Source organism: Erpetoichthys calabaricus, chromosome 14 (genome assembly GCF_900747795.2).
Source record: "Erpetoichthys calabaricus chromosome 14, fErpCal1.3, whole genome shotgun sequence".
Classification (NCBI taxonomy): domain Eukaryota; kingdom Metazoa; phylum Chordata; class Cladistia; order Polypteriformes; family Polypteridae; genus Erpetoichthys; species Erpetoichthys calabaricus.
Genome location: NC_041407.2, coordinates 80,683,511 through 80,700,652, shown reverse-complemented (window position 1 = coordinate 80,700,652; position 17,142 = coordinate 80,683,511). Strand labels below are relative to the sequence as shown.

General features: G+C 39.8%; 1 protein-coding gene across 4 annotated transcripts in view; it reads right to left on the bottom strand.

The window, feature by feature from the left end:
- Positions 1-5,687: 5,687 nt before the first annotated feature.
- The window catches only part of l3mbtl1b (L3MBTL histone methyl-lysine binding protein 1b), a 60,557-nt gene continuing 49,102 nt past the window's right edge, over positions 5,688-17,142 (bottom strand). For all 4 annotated transcript variants that reach the window (XM_028819024.2, XM_028819020.2, XM_051919081.1 and 1 more), the window contains exons 18-22: positions 15,675-15,797; positions 15,535-15,599; positions 9,985-10,151; positions 8,320-8,382; positions 5,688-6,056 (exon numbers count right to left, since the gene is read on the bottom strand). In XM_028819024.2, the coding sequence (XP_028674857.1) occupies positions 5,928-6,056; positions 8,320-8,382; positions 9,985-10,151; positions 15,535-15,599; positions 15,675-15,797 (547 nt within the window). In that variant the 3' untranslated portion in view covers positions 5,688-5,927. The remainder of the gene's footprint in view (positions 6,057-8,319; positions 8,383-9,984; positions 10,152-15,534; positions 15,600-15,674; positions 15,798-17,142) is intronic.

Below are 17,142 nucleotides of genomic sequence, written 5' to 3'. Positions count from 1 at the left end.
TGTAAAAAATAAGCCTCTGTGTATTGTGAGGAAAAATAAATTAGTAACGAATAAGAAGTGGGAAGAGAAAAAGATGTGACAGCAGTTAATGATACATGATTTTAATCAATAATGAAGAAAAAAGGATAATGTTCAATAAGAAATTGAAGTGTGATTGAAAAAAGGTCAATACAATAAAAGGCAAATCTTGACAACCCATTTTTGATGGTGATACGTGAAAAAAATCAAACGATGAGAAATCAATGACTTAAAACCAGTTATAGAGTGAGAGGTAAAAGGTGAGGACCAACACACAGTGCATTTTAATGAAGACATCCGAGGGATCGAAAAATGAGCACTAAAGATATGTACCTTAAATGAGGAAAAATGAGGTCCTCAAGTTCACATTGGGCATGAGACCTGGGCTGAGCCGGACTTGGGACCGTAACTCAGACATTTCTATTATCTGTTGCCGACTGGATGTTGTGATTTACTATAATCCAATTTGACCTTTTTATGGCGCTTTTTAAAAAAAAAAAAAAACAACAAGGATGCAACAATGTCGCCTATAAAAAGGAAGAAAACAAACCGGGAGAAGTCAATGTCCTTGGACTGGCTGATGAAATATGGATTCACAGAAAATAAAAGTGCAGGATGCTGTAGGCAGTATAGAATAATTTCTCCTATTTCAAAGCAAATAAATGCTAAATAATTTCAAATTGCTTACTGCCTTTTACAGAAAAATGTTCTCTTTCAAGTTATACACAGATGGCATCAATGTTTCCAAATGGTGAAATTTTGATGAACTGTGACTGCTGAGCAAGGTAAGCCAAAATGCAGAAGCCAATATAAACACAGAACATTATGGACTATATAGCAAAGTGAAATAAAAAGGGAAAGACAGTAATGTTAAAGAATGAGAAGTGGATATGTAGAAATGTGAAATAGTCATTAATTAAGGATATTATCTCCACAATAAAAATGCATTCAGTACAGCAAAGTTCAAATGAATCGATTCTCAAACACAGTAGGCCTCTGTGCAGTAAAATACGTGTGCTGCAGAAGTTGAAGTATTTTGGCAAAATAAAATAGTAAGAAAATAGCCAGGACCAAAGCAATACACTCATTGTAACACACAAAATGTATTGTGATGTATACATTTATTTATATTCTATAATCATACGTGTATACATCAACACATGCACACCCTAGAAATATACATCTATATGCAAACAAGTGTATTGTTTATCAATATATCCTTATTTTATATAGAGCTTTTCATACCTATCTATTGATCATACAGTGTCTATCTATCTATCTATCTATCTATCTATCTATCTATCTATCTATCTATCTATCTATCTATCTATCTATCTATCTATCTTAAACATAAGTATTATAAACAGTGTAGGCTATGCTACAAGTTACCAAATGAGAAGAGGAAAATAAAAACTCCAGCACATGGTAGTGGAATAATACACAAACTTCTAGATGGCACATCTTATCTGGAGAAAACATGTACGACTTTATCTTTCTACCTTTTTATCTATTTCACTGATCACTCCTACCACTTTCTTTTATGTGGATTGTTTTTTTATCAGTATGCTGCTGCTGGTGTATATGAATTTCCCCTTGGGATTAATAAAGTATCTATCTATCTATCTATCTATCTATCTATCTATCTATCTATCTATCTATCTATCTATCTATCTATCTATCTATCATATGTGAAGTACTAGGGTGATTACATCTTGGCTGAAGAAGAGGCCCGAGTTGCCTCGAAAGCTTGCATATTGTAATCTTTTTAGTTAGCCAATAAAAGGTGTCATTTTGCTTGGCTTTTCTCTACTGTCATATGGGAATATTTATGCAGAACTTTAGGGGTTAGTTCTGTCCCATTCACAATTTTTTCTTTTACATATTCATTTTATAATTATATTTTTAGAGTTGGTTAATTCTACTTCTTTACGGTATTACCTACATCTTAATATGTGCAGCATCACCATCTCCCAAAACAACAGTAAACCTAATCCCATACTCTAATTTTCTCATAAGTGACATATATTCAGTCTTCCTTGAACACTTAAATTTAAAACCTTCTAAAAAATTAGACTGTGAAAGTTAAAGGGTAGTAAAGGGGTTTCATTTATTACTCAGAATTATTTTTTCCTTGTGAACTTTTTGACTTGTGATTTAGGATAACACTGAATAGGTTTATAGAGTCAACACTGTCACGTGTAACCTCCTTGTTATAGCAAGTTTTTGTTTAAAGCATCTCATTAATGGTTGTAATATAATCTGTGACAGTATAATTTTGGATTACTTGTGATATTCTGCCAGGTCAAATGTGGCTTAATGAGTTTCTGATGCTATCTGTCTTTTATTGTGGTTTTCAAGGTCCTTCAACTATAGTGTAACAGATATGGAACATCATAACATGAGCAGTTTGACAGGAACATGCCACTCAGCCCAACAAAGCTTAGCAAGTACAGCTCAGGCAATTTCTCAAATACTGCTGATGAAATACATAAAGGTCTTCATGGTATGGCTTTTCACAAAAATGTCAGGTTTCCTATATCTACAAATGGATGGACTGATAGACATTTTTATTATTTGTAAGTGTGTTCACTGCACTGAAGTCTCAGTTCTGCTCCTTTCTTCATAAAGGCGTTTACATATTCTCTGTGTTTAATGTAATTGGCGACTTTAAATTTGCCAAGTGTGAGTGTGTGCACCCCATCCAGAGCTGGTGTCTGTCCTAACCGTGAAGCTGCATTGACGGGCTGCAGCTCGGCGCCCAACACTTAGTAGTGGTGGCGACGGTACTGTTAAAAATACCCCGTATTTTGCATTAGTACGCAAGATATTCTAGTGATCTTGCTATTGTAATGATATTACTATTCCAAATAAACGACCAAATGGCACGGTGGCACAGTCATTACACAGATAGAGACTTCGATTCAAATGTCAGCCCTGCCACTGTCGCACGTTCTCCCCGCGTCTGCGTACGTCTTTCCAATTGCGTTTCAGGTTAATTTAAGAGGGCGTGAGTTTGCCCTTAATGACGATGATGATGATGACTATTAATGATATCGACAGTTTTCATATTCCCCGTAATACACTTGAACAACGACGGTCTTTTTATCATTTCAGGAGTAACATCATCAATATTTATTTTTACTCTCCAGTATAATCCATTAGTAAAATGTTATAACTACAAAAGAGACGTCTCAAAGGTATTACCTTTTCCTTGTCACGGCTCTTCCAGTACTTCCACAGTTCGACCCCCGTTTCGCGCTTGACGCCCCCACGCCTGCTCCCAGCTTTGCCAATGCGTGTAAGAATCGGCCGCCGCTGCCGAAGGTCACTTGTCATCTGCGCACGAATGTTGCTTTGTCGGTTTTATTATATTGTAACCGTGACAATAAATAAAATCTTTGACAGCCTGAAGATTAGTTTTTGTAATCAAGAAGGTGTTTGTGCCGCAGCTGCTTCTGACCGTTAGACTCCAGATATTGATTTTTTTAATATTATTATTTACTCCATTTTATAAATCTAAGCGATGGTGCAGCTGGGAACAGTGACAGCAACAGCATTGCAGCAAGTTTAACTGGTTAATAGTTGTGGACTGTCATGCATTGGCGACCCGTCCAGGGCTTGTTCTCTCCAAGGGTACCGGGACAGGACAGACCCCGGCTTTCCGAAGCACATCTGAATAAGCAGGTTAGAATTTGATGCTGGTTGGATATACTAAGTACAGATTCGTGAAAAATATAAAGATTACTTTTATTTCTCTAGACAGGTTAAAGGTATTTTTGTGTACATGAACAACCAGGCATAATAAATGTATTTCTCGTTTTAGTTGTGCTAAGCCCTTTTACTAAACACGAAAGGCCGCCTGCTTGTCGCGCTGCCGGGCACTATAAAGGCACACGTTTTGATTACTTTGACCAAAAAGGCGCAGCGAGTCAGACGCTTGTCTTCGCGAGCGCAACCGCCTTCTGATTCAGCCTTCCAAACATTTCCTGTTAGAAAGTGTAGATTTTTATTAAAAAAAAATGTTTTTAGGTCAAACTTGTTGTCACTCCCACGCTACTTGGGAGTTCAAGCGAATAAGAGGAGTGTCGTGAAGCTGCAGACGTAAAAATGCATCTGAAAACCCATCCAACGTAGTTTTGTTTCTGCACCGATTTATCTGCAGTGGAGAAAACCTTCATATGGAATCGGATTTGAATAGAAAAGTTTCTCGGGAGGACAGCGTCCACCACAAGTGTCTGTCTGTGGGGTTACTGTGCAGCCTTAATGCCCACCGATTGCCGTTTAGATTCCATTTCGTGTAGAAACTGCATAGCGGAGATTTTCATTGTTTTCCTGACAAGAGTTGAAAGCGTCCCGCGGCTGTGGAGAAATCCTAAGCGAGATCGGTCCGTTTCAGCTTAATTTTCACATTTAGCTGCTGTGCGATAAATTCCTTAAGATAACTCCTCGTTGGAAGGGAACAGAGAAATCCCGTTTACTTGCCTTAAGAGTGCCAGCTGCTCCGAACCATAGCGCTTCCAGCTTTATTGCGCTACTTTCCGCCTCTGTCTGTCCGTCTCTTTCTCCGACTTCAAATGCGGCAAAGCGCTTTCACCTACGGACTGATTTTCCATGCTGTCATCTTGGCCGCTGTTCTGAAGTGCCATCTGAAGGCGCGGTGGGGGTGGGGGTGTTGGGGGAAGGGTGGTGTATTATTAGGGGCGTGGGGCACCGGCTCTTGGGGTGTTTTTACGGCGCCCTTGTGATTCTGCGAAAAGCCGCACGTCAGACGGAATGAAAGAATGGGACTTCGGCTCCTTCATTAGCTGGCAGAGAGAGAGAGAGAGAGAGAGAGAGAGAGAGAGAGTTGCGCTGATTCGCTCTGCTGACAATCCACCGCAACACACTTGGAAGTCAACTTGACTGAGTGTACACTTCATTTACACAGCCGCAGTCGCACGTCCCCATCGGCAGCGGCACGGCTACGGAACTACGCGATTTCGAGCGGACTCGGACCTCGTCGGTGGCCTCTGCTTTGATCTCGGATTTCATTTTTTTAACCATCTGGAGTCATTTCGGGCAGTCGATTTTACACCGCACAGTACATAGCAACAGGATTATTCCAATAAAGAGATGGGAATAAACGTGCCAATAAGAAATACCCAAAGTGAATACAACAGCAAGATTAACTACACACATGTTCAAAACACACGTAGTTTTTTTTCCATTTCAGTAATGCCACCTGTAATTTGCAAAGTGGCCACAATCTGGTCCATACTCATTTGTAGAATATTTAAGGGGGGTATGGAGGGGTTAAGGTGGACACTGCTTGCCCAACATTAACTCATGTCAGTGCAATTCATTATTACCAGTTTGTCAGAGTTGGCCAAGCTGCCAGTCCTGCACTTACTGAGACGGTCTTACCCAATTTGGCCAATGTTCTTAACCACAGAAGAGTAGCAAAACTTGGGGGAGATCATCAGTTTACTGATGATGGGAGGGAAGCTCTGCAAAAGTGGCTTTAAAATCAACCCAAAACTTCAGATAGGAAACTTGTAGACTTGATGGTATTCATGTATTGTACAGTGTGGAATCTGTATTGAGAAAGAATATACTTTTTTCTAATTAAAAAAAAGACAAAGTAGACATAGCACAGTGTAAATGGCTTACAAAATCAAGTTTGAATGAGGGGAGTTTAAAAAAAGTTTTTCATATAATTTTTATTTCTACAAACTGTACATGGACGCAAAAATTTCTACAACCAAGGACCATTTGACTTGCTCTTGCACTTCCACAGATGTACTCAAAAGCTCCCTTTCTCCCCACAACAGTCATTTTGTTCAGGTTCTCTCTAACCTACTGACCACGATGCAGCATTGGTTCCTTTCAATCTTTGAAGTCGGACCATTCCTTTGGCAGGTTAGTGTTCATCATTCCTCATCAGCATTCTTGAACATGAGAATGGCATTGTAGATTTTCAGTGCAGGCCCCAGTTTCACACTTAGAATTTTCACAATGTCGGCCTGGGTGAGTAGAAGGAATGCTTCTCCATCAATCTGCTGTTGATAAGAAAATAACATTGTACACTTTACTTTTTATCCAGAGAGAATAACCTTAAGTAACATTTGCTTGCAAGATTTTCTTTTTATCCATTATGTGTGGGGGCATTTTCCTGGTTTGATGTTAATTGCAAATGAGATACGGATAAAGTGCAAGAAGGATTTGCTAACCACCATCATGGCTCCATTCTCTTGCAGGACATTTATCTACTTTAGTTGGAATGTATAGGTAACCAAAAATGATATTTCTAAAACCAAATGTGACAAGTCTGCAAAGGAAATTATGCATTTCAGGTTAAGCGGGCTTGGGAGATGAATGAATGTACATGTCTGTGCTTTTGAAGATGAATGTGTTCCACTAGAACAAGTTACACTTCAAAATTTATTATTGGGAGTTTGCAGCAAAATGAGATATTACTTGAATGTCTCCCGCAGACTAATGAAAATGGTTCGATACCAACAAAAGAAAACAGCAGAGAATGGGAGAACTTCGGGTGGTTTTATAGTGGTCAGTACAATTAGCTGCTGGGTAGCATAAACGTGTCAGCCAAGAACAGCCTGTGCTCTCACACAAAGTGGTGGGGACACACAGACAGCCTTCAGCTGTATCACGTGCTTATGGACTTATGGACCACCACACAAGAGTCCACTGTGAGTAGGTTAGAATCTTTATATATAATACGTTACCGTGGTTGTCCGCTTGTCTGTCCATGATCTTAAACCCCCTGTAGCTCGCAAACCGTTTGACCAATTGACCTGAAATTTGGCACACATATACTACCTGACGTCTACGGTTTGCTTTCAGGGTGATGATTGATCTCCAAGGTTATTCCTCTTTTTATTTTATATTTTTTGTAGAATCAATTCTCGGCAGCAGCCAGCAGGGTGGCCGTGCAGCACATGCGCCATTCTCATCCCTACCACCTTAGCCGTCACTTCCCCTACCTCTTCATATCTTAAATCATTCTTGAGGCAGAGTGAAGACTTAAGTGCCAGCTTAAGTGAAAAATTAAAGAAAGCGTACTAAGTAATTGCAACACAAACACTGACTTAATCAGTTTTAACGTGAAAAGATGCCGACGAAAGAAGAGAAGAAGCGGGACGCTAGGGTGGAGAACAGAAGAGCTGCTCAGGAAGCAGCAAGCGCGTCAACCTCTGAGCAAACGAATGCTAAACGTACAGAGAAAGAGGATGAGGACTAGGAATGCTCGAGTCAAGTGTATTCACTGAATGTTATCGTGAAGTGCGCCATTACTGGTGGATTATAATTCATGTAGCACTGAGGTGAGCAAGCGATTCCGTATAATTTTATACAAACTACTTGCCTCAGAAATATGCATTTTGTTTAATTTTTAAAAAGGTATATTGTAATCTTACAAACAGCAAAGTGGAAAAAAATTGATTTAATTCCCCACACTCCATCAACAAGGACATTAATAAAATACGTTAATAAGCAACAGCTTTTAATGGCATTTTGTGACTAAATGAAGTGTCTCTGATTTCAGTTGTACTTAAATGTTAACTCAAGTTATACTCCATTCATGAGGCCATTCTAGCGGTCAGTGCTGCTACTGCATGGCTTCTTTGGATTGTTTTTGTCCCCTGCATGTGCAGTTCATTCTCCTCTCTGTCTTTGTGCACCTTTCTCAAATATGCCAGTTTCATTTTGCATCCCAGAGATGGATGGGCTGGTTAGGCTGAGTGAGGGGAGGTCTATAATAGTGCCATCGAGGGCTCGATCCTGCCATTGTGCATACAAATGCCAGAAGAGTTTGGCTGTCTGCAACACTGATGTCGAATATGGGAATCCAAAAAATGAGTGGATGGCTGGCAGTCTTCAAAATCCTGAGCACAACTGCTGGACAGTTCAAACAAGTGCAGTGCAATCATTCAATCTGAATAATAATTTTGCTCAATATTAACAAGTCAAAACAAATTTAACAAAAAAAGGTCAAGATGCACATTTTACTGTTTGTGATTCTGTAAACATATTCTACAATAGAGTTGTAGGCTTACATCAATTTGTCAGTGTCCTTTACAGAATATGTTACTAAGTAGAATATTTAATCTACAGATGAAGGTGCTCATTTATCAGCTGTCAAGAAAATGAGTATTGTACTAATTACTACAACTTCCAAGAACAAATACACAATATTATGCTTACCTCCCAATTAATACAAGAAAACAATTACAAATCTACTTGGAATAAATTACAAAAATGTATGACTTTTACGACAGACTGATTGATGAGAGGCCTTCTTACCTCATTTCGGAAGATGGATGCGTGTTCTTTACATCCAGGTAAGCCCTCCACAAAGCATGCCACCTGAATGAAAACAGCGAGTCGGTGTCAACGTGCATGACATTAGCAGGCCACACACAGCAGCAGAAGGTAACTGGGAGGACATTCAAAAAGCAACACTTTGGTGCATTAAAAGCCATCTGGAGTTTTAGTCTTAGCTTTTTCGTTCCAGTTTTACTATTAGATCACTGCAATGGCTATTTAAATCTTTATTGCTGCATATATACTTGTTCATAAAAATGTACTCAAAAGTATTGGCTAATTTTGTTTATTATCTGTAATAGAAATTTTTATGTAACCAGCACTGATTAGAACAGCATAAAAATAAAAATATTACAGTGTCTCCAGAAAATACAGCAATACACAACATTATATTTAGGGGGCTCAAGTAGAGTTTGCTTTGAAAAGCAGCTGAAAAGATGCATCCAGACCACATGACACATTACTGCAATTTACCAACACTCCACCTAAAGTAATGCTCACCTGTGCCACCCACACAGCACACACCTGTGGCACAGGTGCCACTTCCTACTGTAAACCCTCTATGCCACTTTGCTCTGCTGAACCCTCTATTTTACTAGACTATGATCGATTTTTCATGTAGTGCCACACAGTCGATTACGATTGTTCTTTTAATACTTGCTGTGCGATACATTGATGGTATCTGCCCAGTATTAGTTTCTTTTTCTAATAATGTTTCTAATAGGTCTCCAGGAGTCTAAAGAAATCTGTATCCTCATATGCAATACCTCTGTATTTAGTGCGTGATATAATCTAATCTTACATTTTGCTGTCTAGTTTGTACTACTGCTATTGAACTCCTGCATTGTATTCCTGAGGTAGCCATGACAGATGGGTCATCCAGCTCTGTGAAGAGGATTACTTGTGTTCTCTTTTGTGATATTTTATTTAACCCATTTTTTGACACCCACTGCATGCCCAGCCTACCTGGAAGGGATGGGTTAGGGATGTGGGGGGGGCTCTCTCAGAATTGCCTTTCCCAAGATTTCTTTCGTTTGTTTTTCCCCTACAAGGGTATTGTTTTTTTGGGGAATTTATTCTTGTCTTCCTAGGAAGTCTAGGCTGGAGGACTGCCAAAAACTGGGCCTATTAGAGCCTATTGCAGCACTCCTTGTGTAACTTTGGGCTATACAAGTAATAAATCATTTTTGTTATGATCATTTTACATTTATTTGGTACTGAAAAGTTGTCTTCTCTCTAAACTACCTTGCAATTTTTCAGACCATTAATTGTATCGAAAAAAAGGCTGAGTGAATGTGTTTACATCAATGTTGATAGAGAAATATTGTTGAAAATTGCATAGAATAAAATTTAGCCTGCTTACATCAGAGTACATCTCCCATCATTCCACATGGTGGAGTGCTTTCATGCAATTCTTGTAAGAAAATCAAATCGTGAGCACAATGCAGAAGGCACCACGACAGGCATAAATGAGAAATGGCAATGGCAGCTTCTTCCATAGAGTCAAAGGACCTTTTTTGATATACACATCAACATTTTTTTTTTTTTTGTAACTGATTTTTAGGAAGTTGTGTTCTCCTGTACTTTGTATATCAGAGCAGGCTGCCAGGATGTCATTTTATTTAAGCAATCCTGATCACTTACCTCTTCAATGCTCCACTTAGCAACCCGCTTGGCTGTCAGTCCCAAAACCTCTGGTAGGAGCTTGCAGTGCTGTTCCCAGCACATCTGGATACGATGACTGGGATTGGAAGAAAAGGGAGGCATGTAGGAGGATTCGTGGAGTGCCTGCGGCAGGCTGAACAAAGACCCTGTTACAGAATTATAAATTGAAAACAAAACAAATAGAAAAGGGGAGGCGTGAAATTGATATAAGCTCCAATGAATCTGTTAAAACTGTAACATTTAAATGGCAAGTTTAAATTGATTGTGAAGTGCTGAGGTAAGAAACTAAATCTATTCACATACGTTTTTCAATAATGAAAAATCCTGTATTTTTGAGCTTGGAAAATTCATTGTTTCAATGGCCATGTTTTACATTTACTAAGATTAGCCAGTTGCCCCCAGTATATTCTTTCCTCCACACTTTGCATCCTTTGGGTGAGATGCATTCTTTCCATATCATTTTTCGATACCAACACCAGTCTCAAACCCTCCACCTCCATCTTGGTGCACTTTTTCACCCAATCATCCGCCTGCCTTTCGCACCACAGGCCCAAACATCTGTAGCCTGCTTCTCCTCAGTATAACAGAAATTCCTTCCACATTAAGGTTTTCTCTTTCTTTCCCTCTTTCTCTCCGACACCCGATCATTCCCATCTTTATTCTTTTCACCTTTGCATCATGTTCTGCCTTCAATGTCCATGTCTCACTCCAATACAGCATACTGCTCCTGTTTTCTTCAATGCTGAATGGCAGCCACAGGAATTTCTTCCACTCAGCTCTCACCCAGACTATCAGTGCTGTGCCCACATCTCTATCTCTACTCAACATGTCACCTACACCAAGTGTCAGAACATCCATTCTCTGTTCAAACTTCTCTATTCCAGATATCTACATTTACACCTGGTACATCAGCATACAACAGAATCAAATTTTATTACATTGGTGAATATAACGAAAAAATGCAAATTAATGATTACTAATAAATACCCAAAGTATCTGTATTGTTTAGATATAAAGATGGAATAACTTTGCTTAAAATAAAAATGATTTTCTATTATATCCATTGTACTATTTACTCTATATTTCCTGTCTTCTTGTTAATTAATAAAAATGTACAAAAAAGGAATTTGAAATGAACACATGCACTTTGGCTTCACTGATACTTTTGTTTGAAATTCTACTAATAAGGAAAACAACCATAATTCCAAGTTTAACAACACTGTCTTTAAAATATATATACACTATTGGTAATTTTATAAATATCAAACAATCAAGCTGATTTTTTTTTTCAGCTAACACTCTTCTTCTTCTTTCGGCTGCTCTCGTTAGGGGTTACCACAGCGGATCATCTTCTTCCATATCTTTCTGTCCTCTGCATCTTGTTCCGTTACACCCATCACCTGCATGTCCTCTCTCACCACATCCATAAACCTTCTCTTGGGCCTTCCTCTTTTCCTCTTCCCTGCAGCTCTATCCTTAGCATCCTTCTCCCAATATACCCAGCATCTCTCCTCTGCACATGTCCAAACCAACACAAATCTCGCCTCTCTGACTTTGTCCCCCAACCGTCCAACTTGAGCTGACTCTCTAATGGACTCATTTCTAATCCTGTCCATCCTCGTCACACCCAATGCAAATCTTAGCATCTTTACCTCCGTTACCTCCAGCTCTGTCTCTTGCTTTCTGGTCAATGCCACCGTCTTCAACCCATATAACATAGCTGGTCTCACTACCGTCCTGTAGACCTTCCCTTTCACTCTTGCTGATACCCGTCTGTCACAAATTACTCCTGACACTCTTCTCCATCCATTCCACCCTGCCTGCACTCTCTTTTTCACCTCTCTTCCACAATCCCCATTACTCTGTACTGTTGATCCCAAGTATTTAAACTCATCTACCTTCGCCAACTCTACTCCCTGCATCCTCACCATTCCACTGACCTCCTTCTCATTTACACACATGTATTCTGTCTTGTTCCTACTCACCTTCATTCCTCTCCTCTCTAGAGCATATCTCCACCTCTCCAGGGTCTCCTCAACCTGCTCCCTACTATCGCTACAGATCACAATGTCATCAGAAAACATCATAGTCCACAGGGACTCCTGTCAAATCTCGTCTGTCAATCTGTCCATTACCATTGCAAATAAGAAATGGCTCAGAGCCAATCCCTGATGTAATCCCTCCTCCAACTTGAATGCATCCGTCACTCCTACCGCAGACCTTACCACTGTCACACTTCCCTCGTACATACCCTGTATAACTCTTACGTACTTCTCTGCCACTCCCGACTTTCTCATACAATACCACAGATCATCTCGAGGCACCCTGTCATATGCTTTCTCCAGGTCCACAAAGACGCAATGCAACTCCTTCTGGCCTTCTCTAAACTTCTCCATCAACATCCTCACAGCAAACATTGCATCTGTGGTGCTCTTTCTTGACATGAAACCATACTGCTGCTCACTAATCATCACCTCACTTCTTAACCTAGCTTCCACTTCTCTTTCTCATAGCTTCATGCTGTGGCTCATCAATTTTGTTCCCCTGTAGTTACTGCAGTCCTGCACATCCCCCTTATTCTTAAATATCAGCACCAGTACACTTCTTCTCCACTCCTCAGGCATCCTGTCAATTTCCAAGATTCCATTAAACAATCTGGTTAAAAACTCCACTGCCATCTCTTCTAAACACCTCCATACTTCCACAGGTATGTCATCTGGACCAACGGCCTTTCCATTTTTCATCCTCTTCATAGCTGTCCTTACTTCCTCCTTGCTAATCCACTGCACTTCCTGATTCACTATCTCCACATCATCCAACCTCTTCTCTCTCTCGTTCTCTTCACTTATCAGTCTCTCAAAGTACTCTTTCTATATGCTCAACACACTCTCCTCACTTGTGAGTACCTTTCCATCTTTATCCTTTATCACCCTAACCTGCTGCACATCTTTCCCAGCTCGGTCCCTCTGTCTAGCCAATCGGTACAAGTCCTTTTCTTCCTCCTTAGTGTCCTACATCTCCTGTAGTTTTCTAGCTCTCTGGTAACTCTTCACTGCCACCCAGTGCCTGTCTCACCTCCTCCCTAAACTCAAACTTGCAGTCTTTCTTTTTCAACTTCCACCATTTGATCCTTGGCTCTGCCCTCACTCTCTTCCTCTTCTTGATCTCCAACATCATCCTGCAGACCACCATCCTATGCTGCTTAACTACACTTTCCCCTGCCACCACTTTGCAGTCTTCAATCTCCTTCAGATCTACTCTTCTGCATTGGATGTAATCTACCTGTGTGCATCTTCCTCCACTCTTGTATGTAACCCTATGTTCCTCCCTCTTCTTAAAATATGTATTCACCACAACCATGTCCATCCTTTTGGCAAAATCCACTATCCTCTGACTTTCTTCCTTCCTCTGCTTGACACCATACCTACCCATCACCTCCTCGTCTCCACTGTTCCCTTCACCAACATGCCCATTGAAATCCGCTCCAATCACCACTTTCTGTCCCTTGGGTACACTGTTCATCACTTCATCAAACTCACTCCAAAAATCTTCTCTCTCACCCTTTGCACACCCAACTTGCAGTGCATATGCACTAACAACATTCATCATCACACCTCCAATTTCCAGCTTCATAATCATTACTCTGCCTGACACTCTTTTCATCTCCAAAACACTCTTGACATACTGTTCCTTCAGAATAACTCCTACCCCATTTCTCCTCTCATCCACACCATGGTAGTACAATTTGAATCCACCTCCAATCCACTTGGCCTTACTCCCCTTCCATTTAGTCTCTTGCACGCACACTATATCAACCTTCCTTCTCTCCATCATATCTGCTAACTCTCTCCCCTTACCAGTCATACTGCCAATATTCAAAGTTCCTACCCTCAGTTCCACTCTCTTTACTTTCCTCCTCTCCTCCTGCCTCCGGACACGTCTCCCCCCTCTTCTTCTCCTTCTTCTGCCAACAGTAGCCCAATTCCTGCCAGCACCCTGTTGACGAACAGTACTGGTGGCGGTTGTTGTTAACCTGGGGCTTGACCAATCCGGTATGTAAATTTGTATTGTTGTCCGCATATTGATTTTTTAGCTAACACTCATTTTCTTTAATCTCATTCCAAGTTTTTTCAAAGCCATTGGATAACTTGCTTTAACTAAGTAGTGACACTGTTCAAGATTCCCACAACATTTAGTTTTAATAAGCATTTCGTTTCAACCGGTGTCAGTGTGTCTCACTATGACAGAGACTGCAAAGCGTCTTTCCGGCATGGCCGTCATTAAGTACTCACCTCTACAATGTGCACTGCACTTGGGGTTGACACTTGAAGCTGAAAACAACCAGCTGTGCAACATCAGTTGTATTAGGGATCCATTTTCATTTCAAAACTTTCAAACCTTCGTTATATTCTGCTATTCACTTAATACTGCATTTTGACCTTCCAGCTTTATTGTTTACTGTATTAACGGGCAAACAGGACTGCAAACCTCAATACATATCCCTTAAGTGCAGCACATTGTAGAGCATCCTGGGACCTCACTATTAAAGGTGCTATATAATAAACAAGATGAACTACTCTGTCATAAATCTCTGACATGCAGTACTTCAAATAGATAACACACTCAGGCCAACCAGAGACAAATGTACCCTGGGGTGTAAGATCATTTTCGTGGAAGCAGACTGCTGGATGATTGGTGTGCTCAATGTTTTTCTGGTAATGATTTCTCTTGCTTCCCTCACTGAATCTTTTATTACACAATCAAATTGCTTTATGATTCCTTGCCCTCCTAATTTTTCCTTCATCAGAGCAGTTGGAAGTCAGCAGAATGAAACTTATAGTATACTGTACGTATATAACGTACATTAATGCTACGTCTTTACATGTGGCTAAAATGTTTAATGAGGAGCCACCTAAGCCAGAAAAGGAAGAGCTTTATGGCGACCGGAAAATTATATGAAGTGTTACATTAATGGACAGATGAAAATAAAGTCAATAAAGAGAACACTCCTGTCAGCTTCTGTGCCTCTAACATACATTTGCACTTGAAACTGAAGTTGTGTTTGGGAAACAAGTTTGCTAAAAGCTGTTCAATTTGTCATTTTAATCCTAGTCCAATTCTGAATTTCAGAGTCTCAATATTACACATTAGATCAAAGCACCTGTCTAGTAAACAGCATTCTGAGGTCAACTCTCAGCACTGCCTGATGAGTCAAGTTTATTTTGTCTCCTGCAACTCACCCCTTTGGGAAGTGCATTTAGAACAATAAGCCAGCAAGCTCTTCTTCACACAAAGAGTTGTGGGTATCTGAAATAAACTACATAGTCGTGTAGTTGAAGCAGAACGCTTGAGAACTTTGGAAAGTATCTGGATGACATATTGGCTCAGCTTCACTCTTAGCTGATCTAATAAACTTTATGCACTGACTGGGCTCAGACTTGTCTAACTTATGTTCTTATTAATAGGGAAATGTTTCAACAGAAACCATACAAGCAGTGAATTTGCTAGGACTGGAAACAAAATCCTTACCTCTTCCATCTCCCAGTTCCTGTTTCACTACTTGCATCTTCAAGCACAAGGGGGGGTGGCCGGACCTAAACAGGTAAGGACATGTTTTTAATGAAATGCACTGTATATGTAAGCAAACATTCTGACAGAATCTCTCCTACCTTTTGACGTTTACACCATTTTCTGTAGACTCACAAGAACCCTCAAGTCTTTCTTCAATGCTTTCCCCAAGACTTTGTACGCTACTGCGACCCGACCTTTCACTGTCAATGCTCCAGGAATTTCTAACAAAATTAAAATTATATAGCTATTATTAAGAAGCACCCTACACCTCTCAATAAAGATGCCTCATAAATTAAAAACCTAGCACTACTTCTGTAATACTTAAACAATCATCTTAAATTCTCTGGGCTAATGGTCATCCCAAATGAAGTAGCTGATAATGAAAGAGAAATCTCTTTTGACAGAAAGTGTACAGTTTATGTCCTGATCTACTTATGAAAGTAATGCTGCTCCCTGCGTTTTTTTTCTGAAGACTGGTCATAATGGTTTTTAAGTATAAAAAAGCAAAGTGAAGTTTGAGGCATTCTTATAAATAATAAAAAATGAGAAAAACTTTGCAGAACTCTTCATTAAACTCTGACCTCAGCACTCAACAGGATCTCATATCTGAATAAAATAAGCTAGATTAAAATAACTAAAGCATGTTATGTACACCATGAAGACAAAGCAAATGTGGACAGCAGTCATATCAGTAACACAAGTACAAAAGTAATGAACATCTTGGACAGTGAGCAGCATTGTAAGTTTGTCCAGTCTCTGCCTCCTACATTAAAAAATGACACCACTTGCTCTACTGATGGCTTCAAAGCTCAGTACAAGAAAACGGCAACCAAAAACACAGTTTCACCAACATGCAATGATCAAATTTCTTGTAAAGGAGGACATTTCCAGTGATATTCATGCATGTCCTTTAAATGTTGATGATGACACCTGTATAGGTCCCAGCATTGTCAGCAGACAGATAAAACACAAAAATAAAGCACGGTATTGTAGGACAGCTCAGGGTGGTCATTCACAAACTGCCTCTGCCAACAGCAACAGGGAAAAAGAAGAAAAAAAAATCACTGAACTCATTGCAAAGAATCAGCAGGTGAAAAAAATGGAAATGGCAGTAGAGCTTGATAAGGGCACCGTGTGATCAGACAGGAATTGAGTTTTACTGCAAAGAGATCTTCAAACTACTAGAACAAAAGCAATGATGAAAACAATGGGGATTTTGTAGATAATTAAATACAAAGTATAAAGATGTAAACCAGGTCTACAAAATTTGAAGTAAAGTTGAGCCAGCATGACTCTTTTCATTGAACCCACTTAGAGATACCAGTGGAAATTGAGGGGAAGTACATTTAAGACTGCAGCCAGGAAGCATTGACAAAGAGTCATCAGACTCTGAAAATAACTGAAAGTAATGGAGATAAAGCAGTAAACTAGATGACTGGATATGGTATTGGCTATTAGATAATGAAACAAGGTTAGGGGGGTTTGGATGTCTCCACACGTTTGTCAAATGAATGCTCTTAATTGCCATTATATTGAATCAGTAATTTAATACGTTCATCAATACTC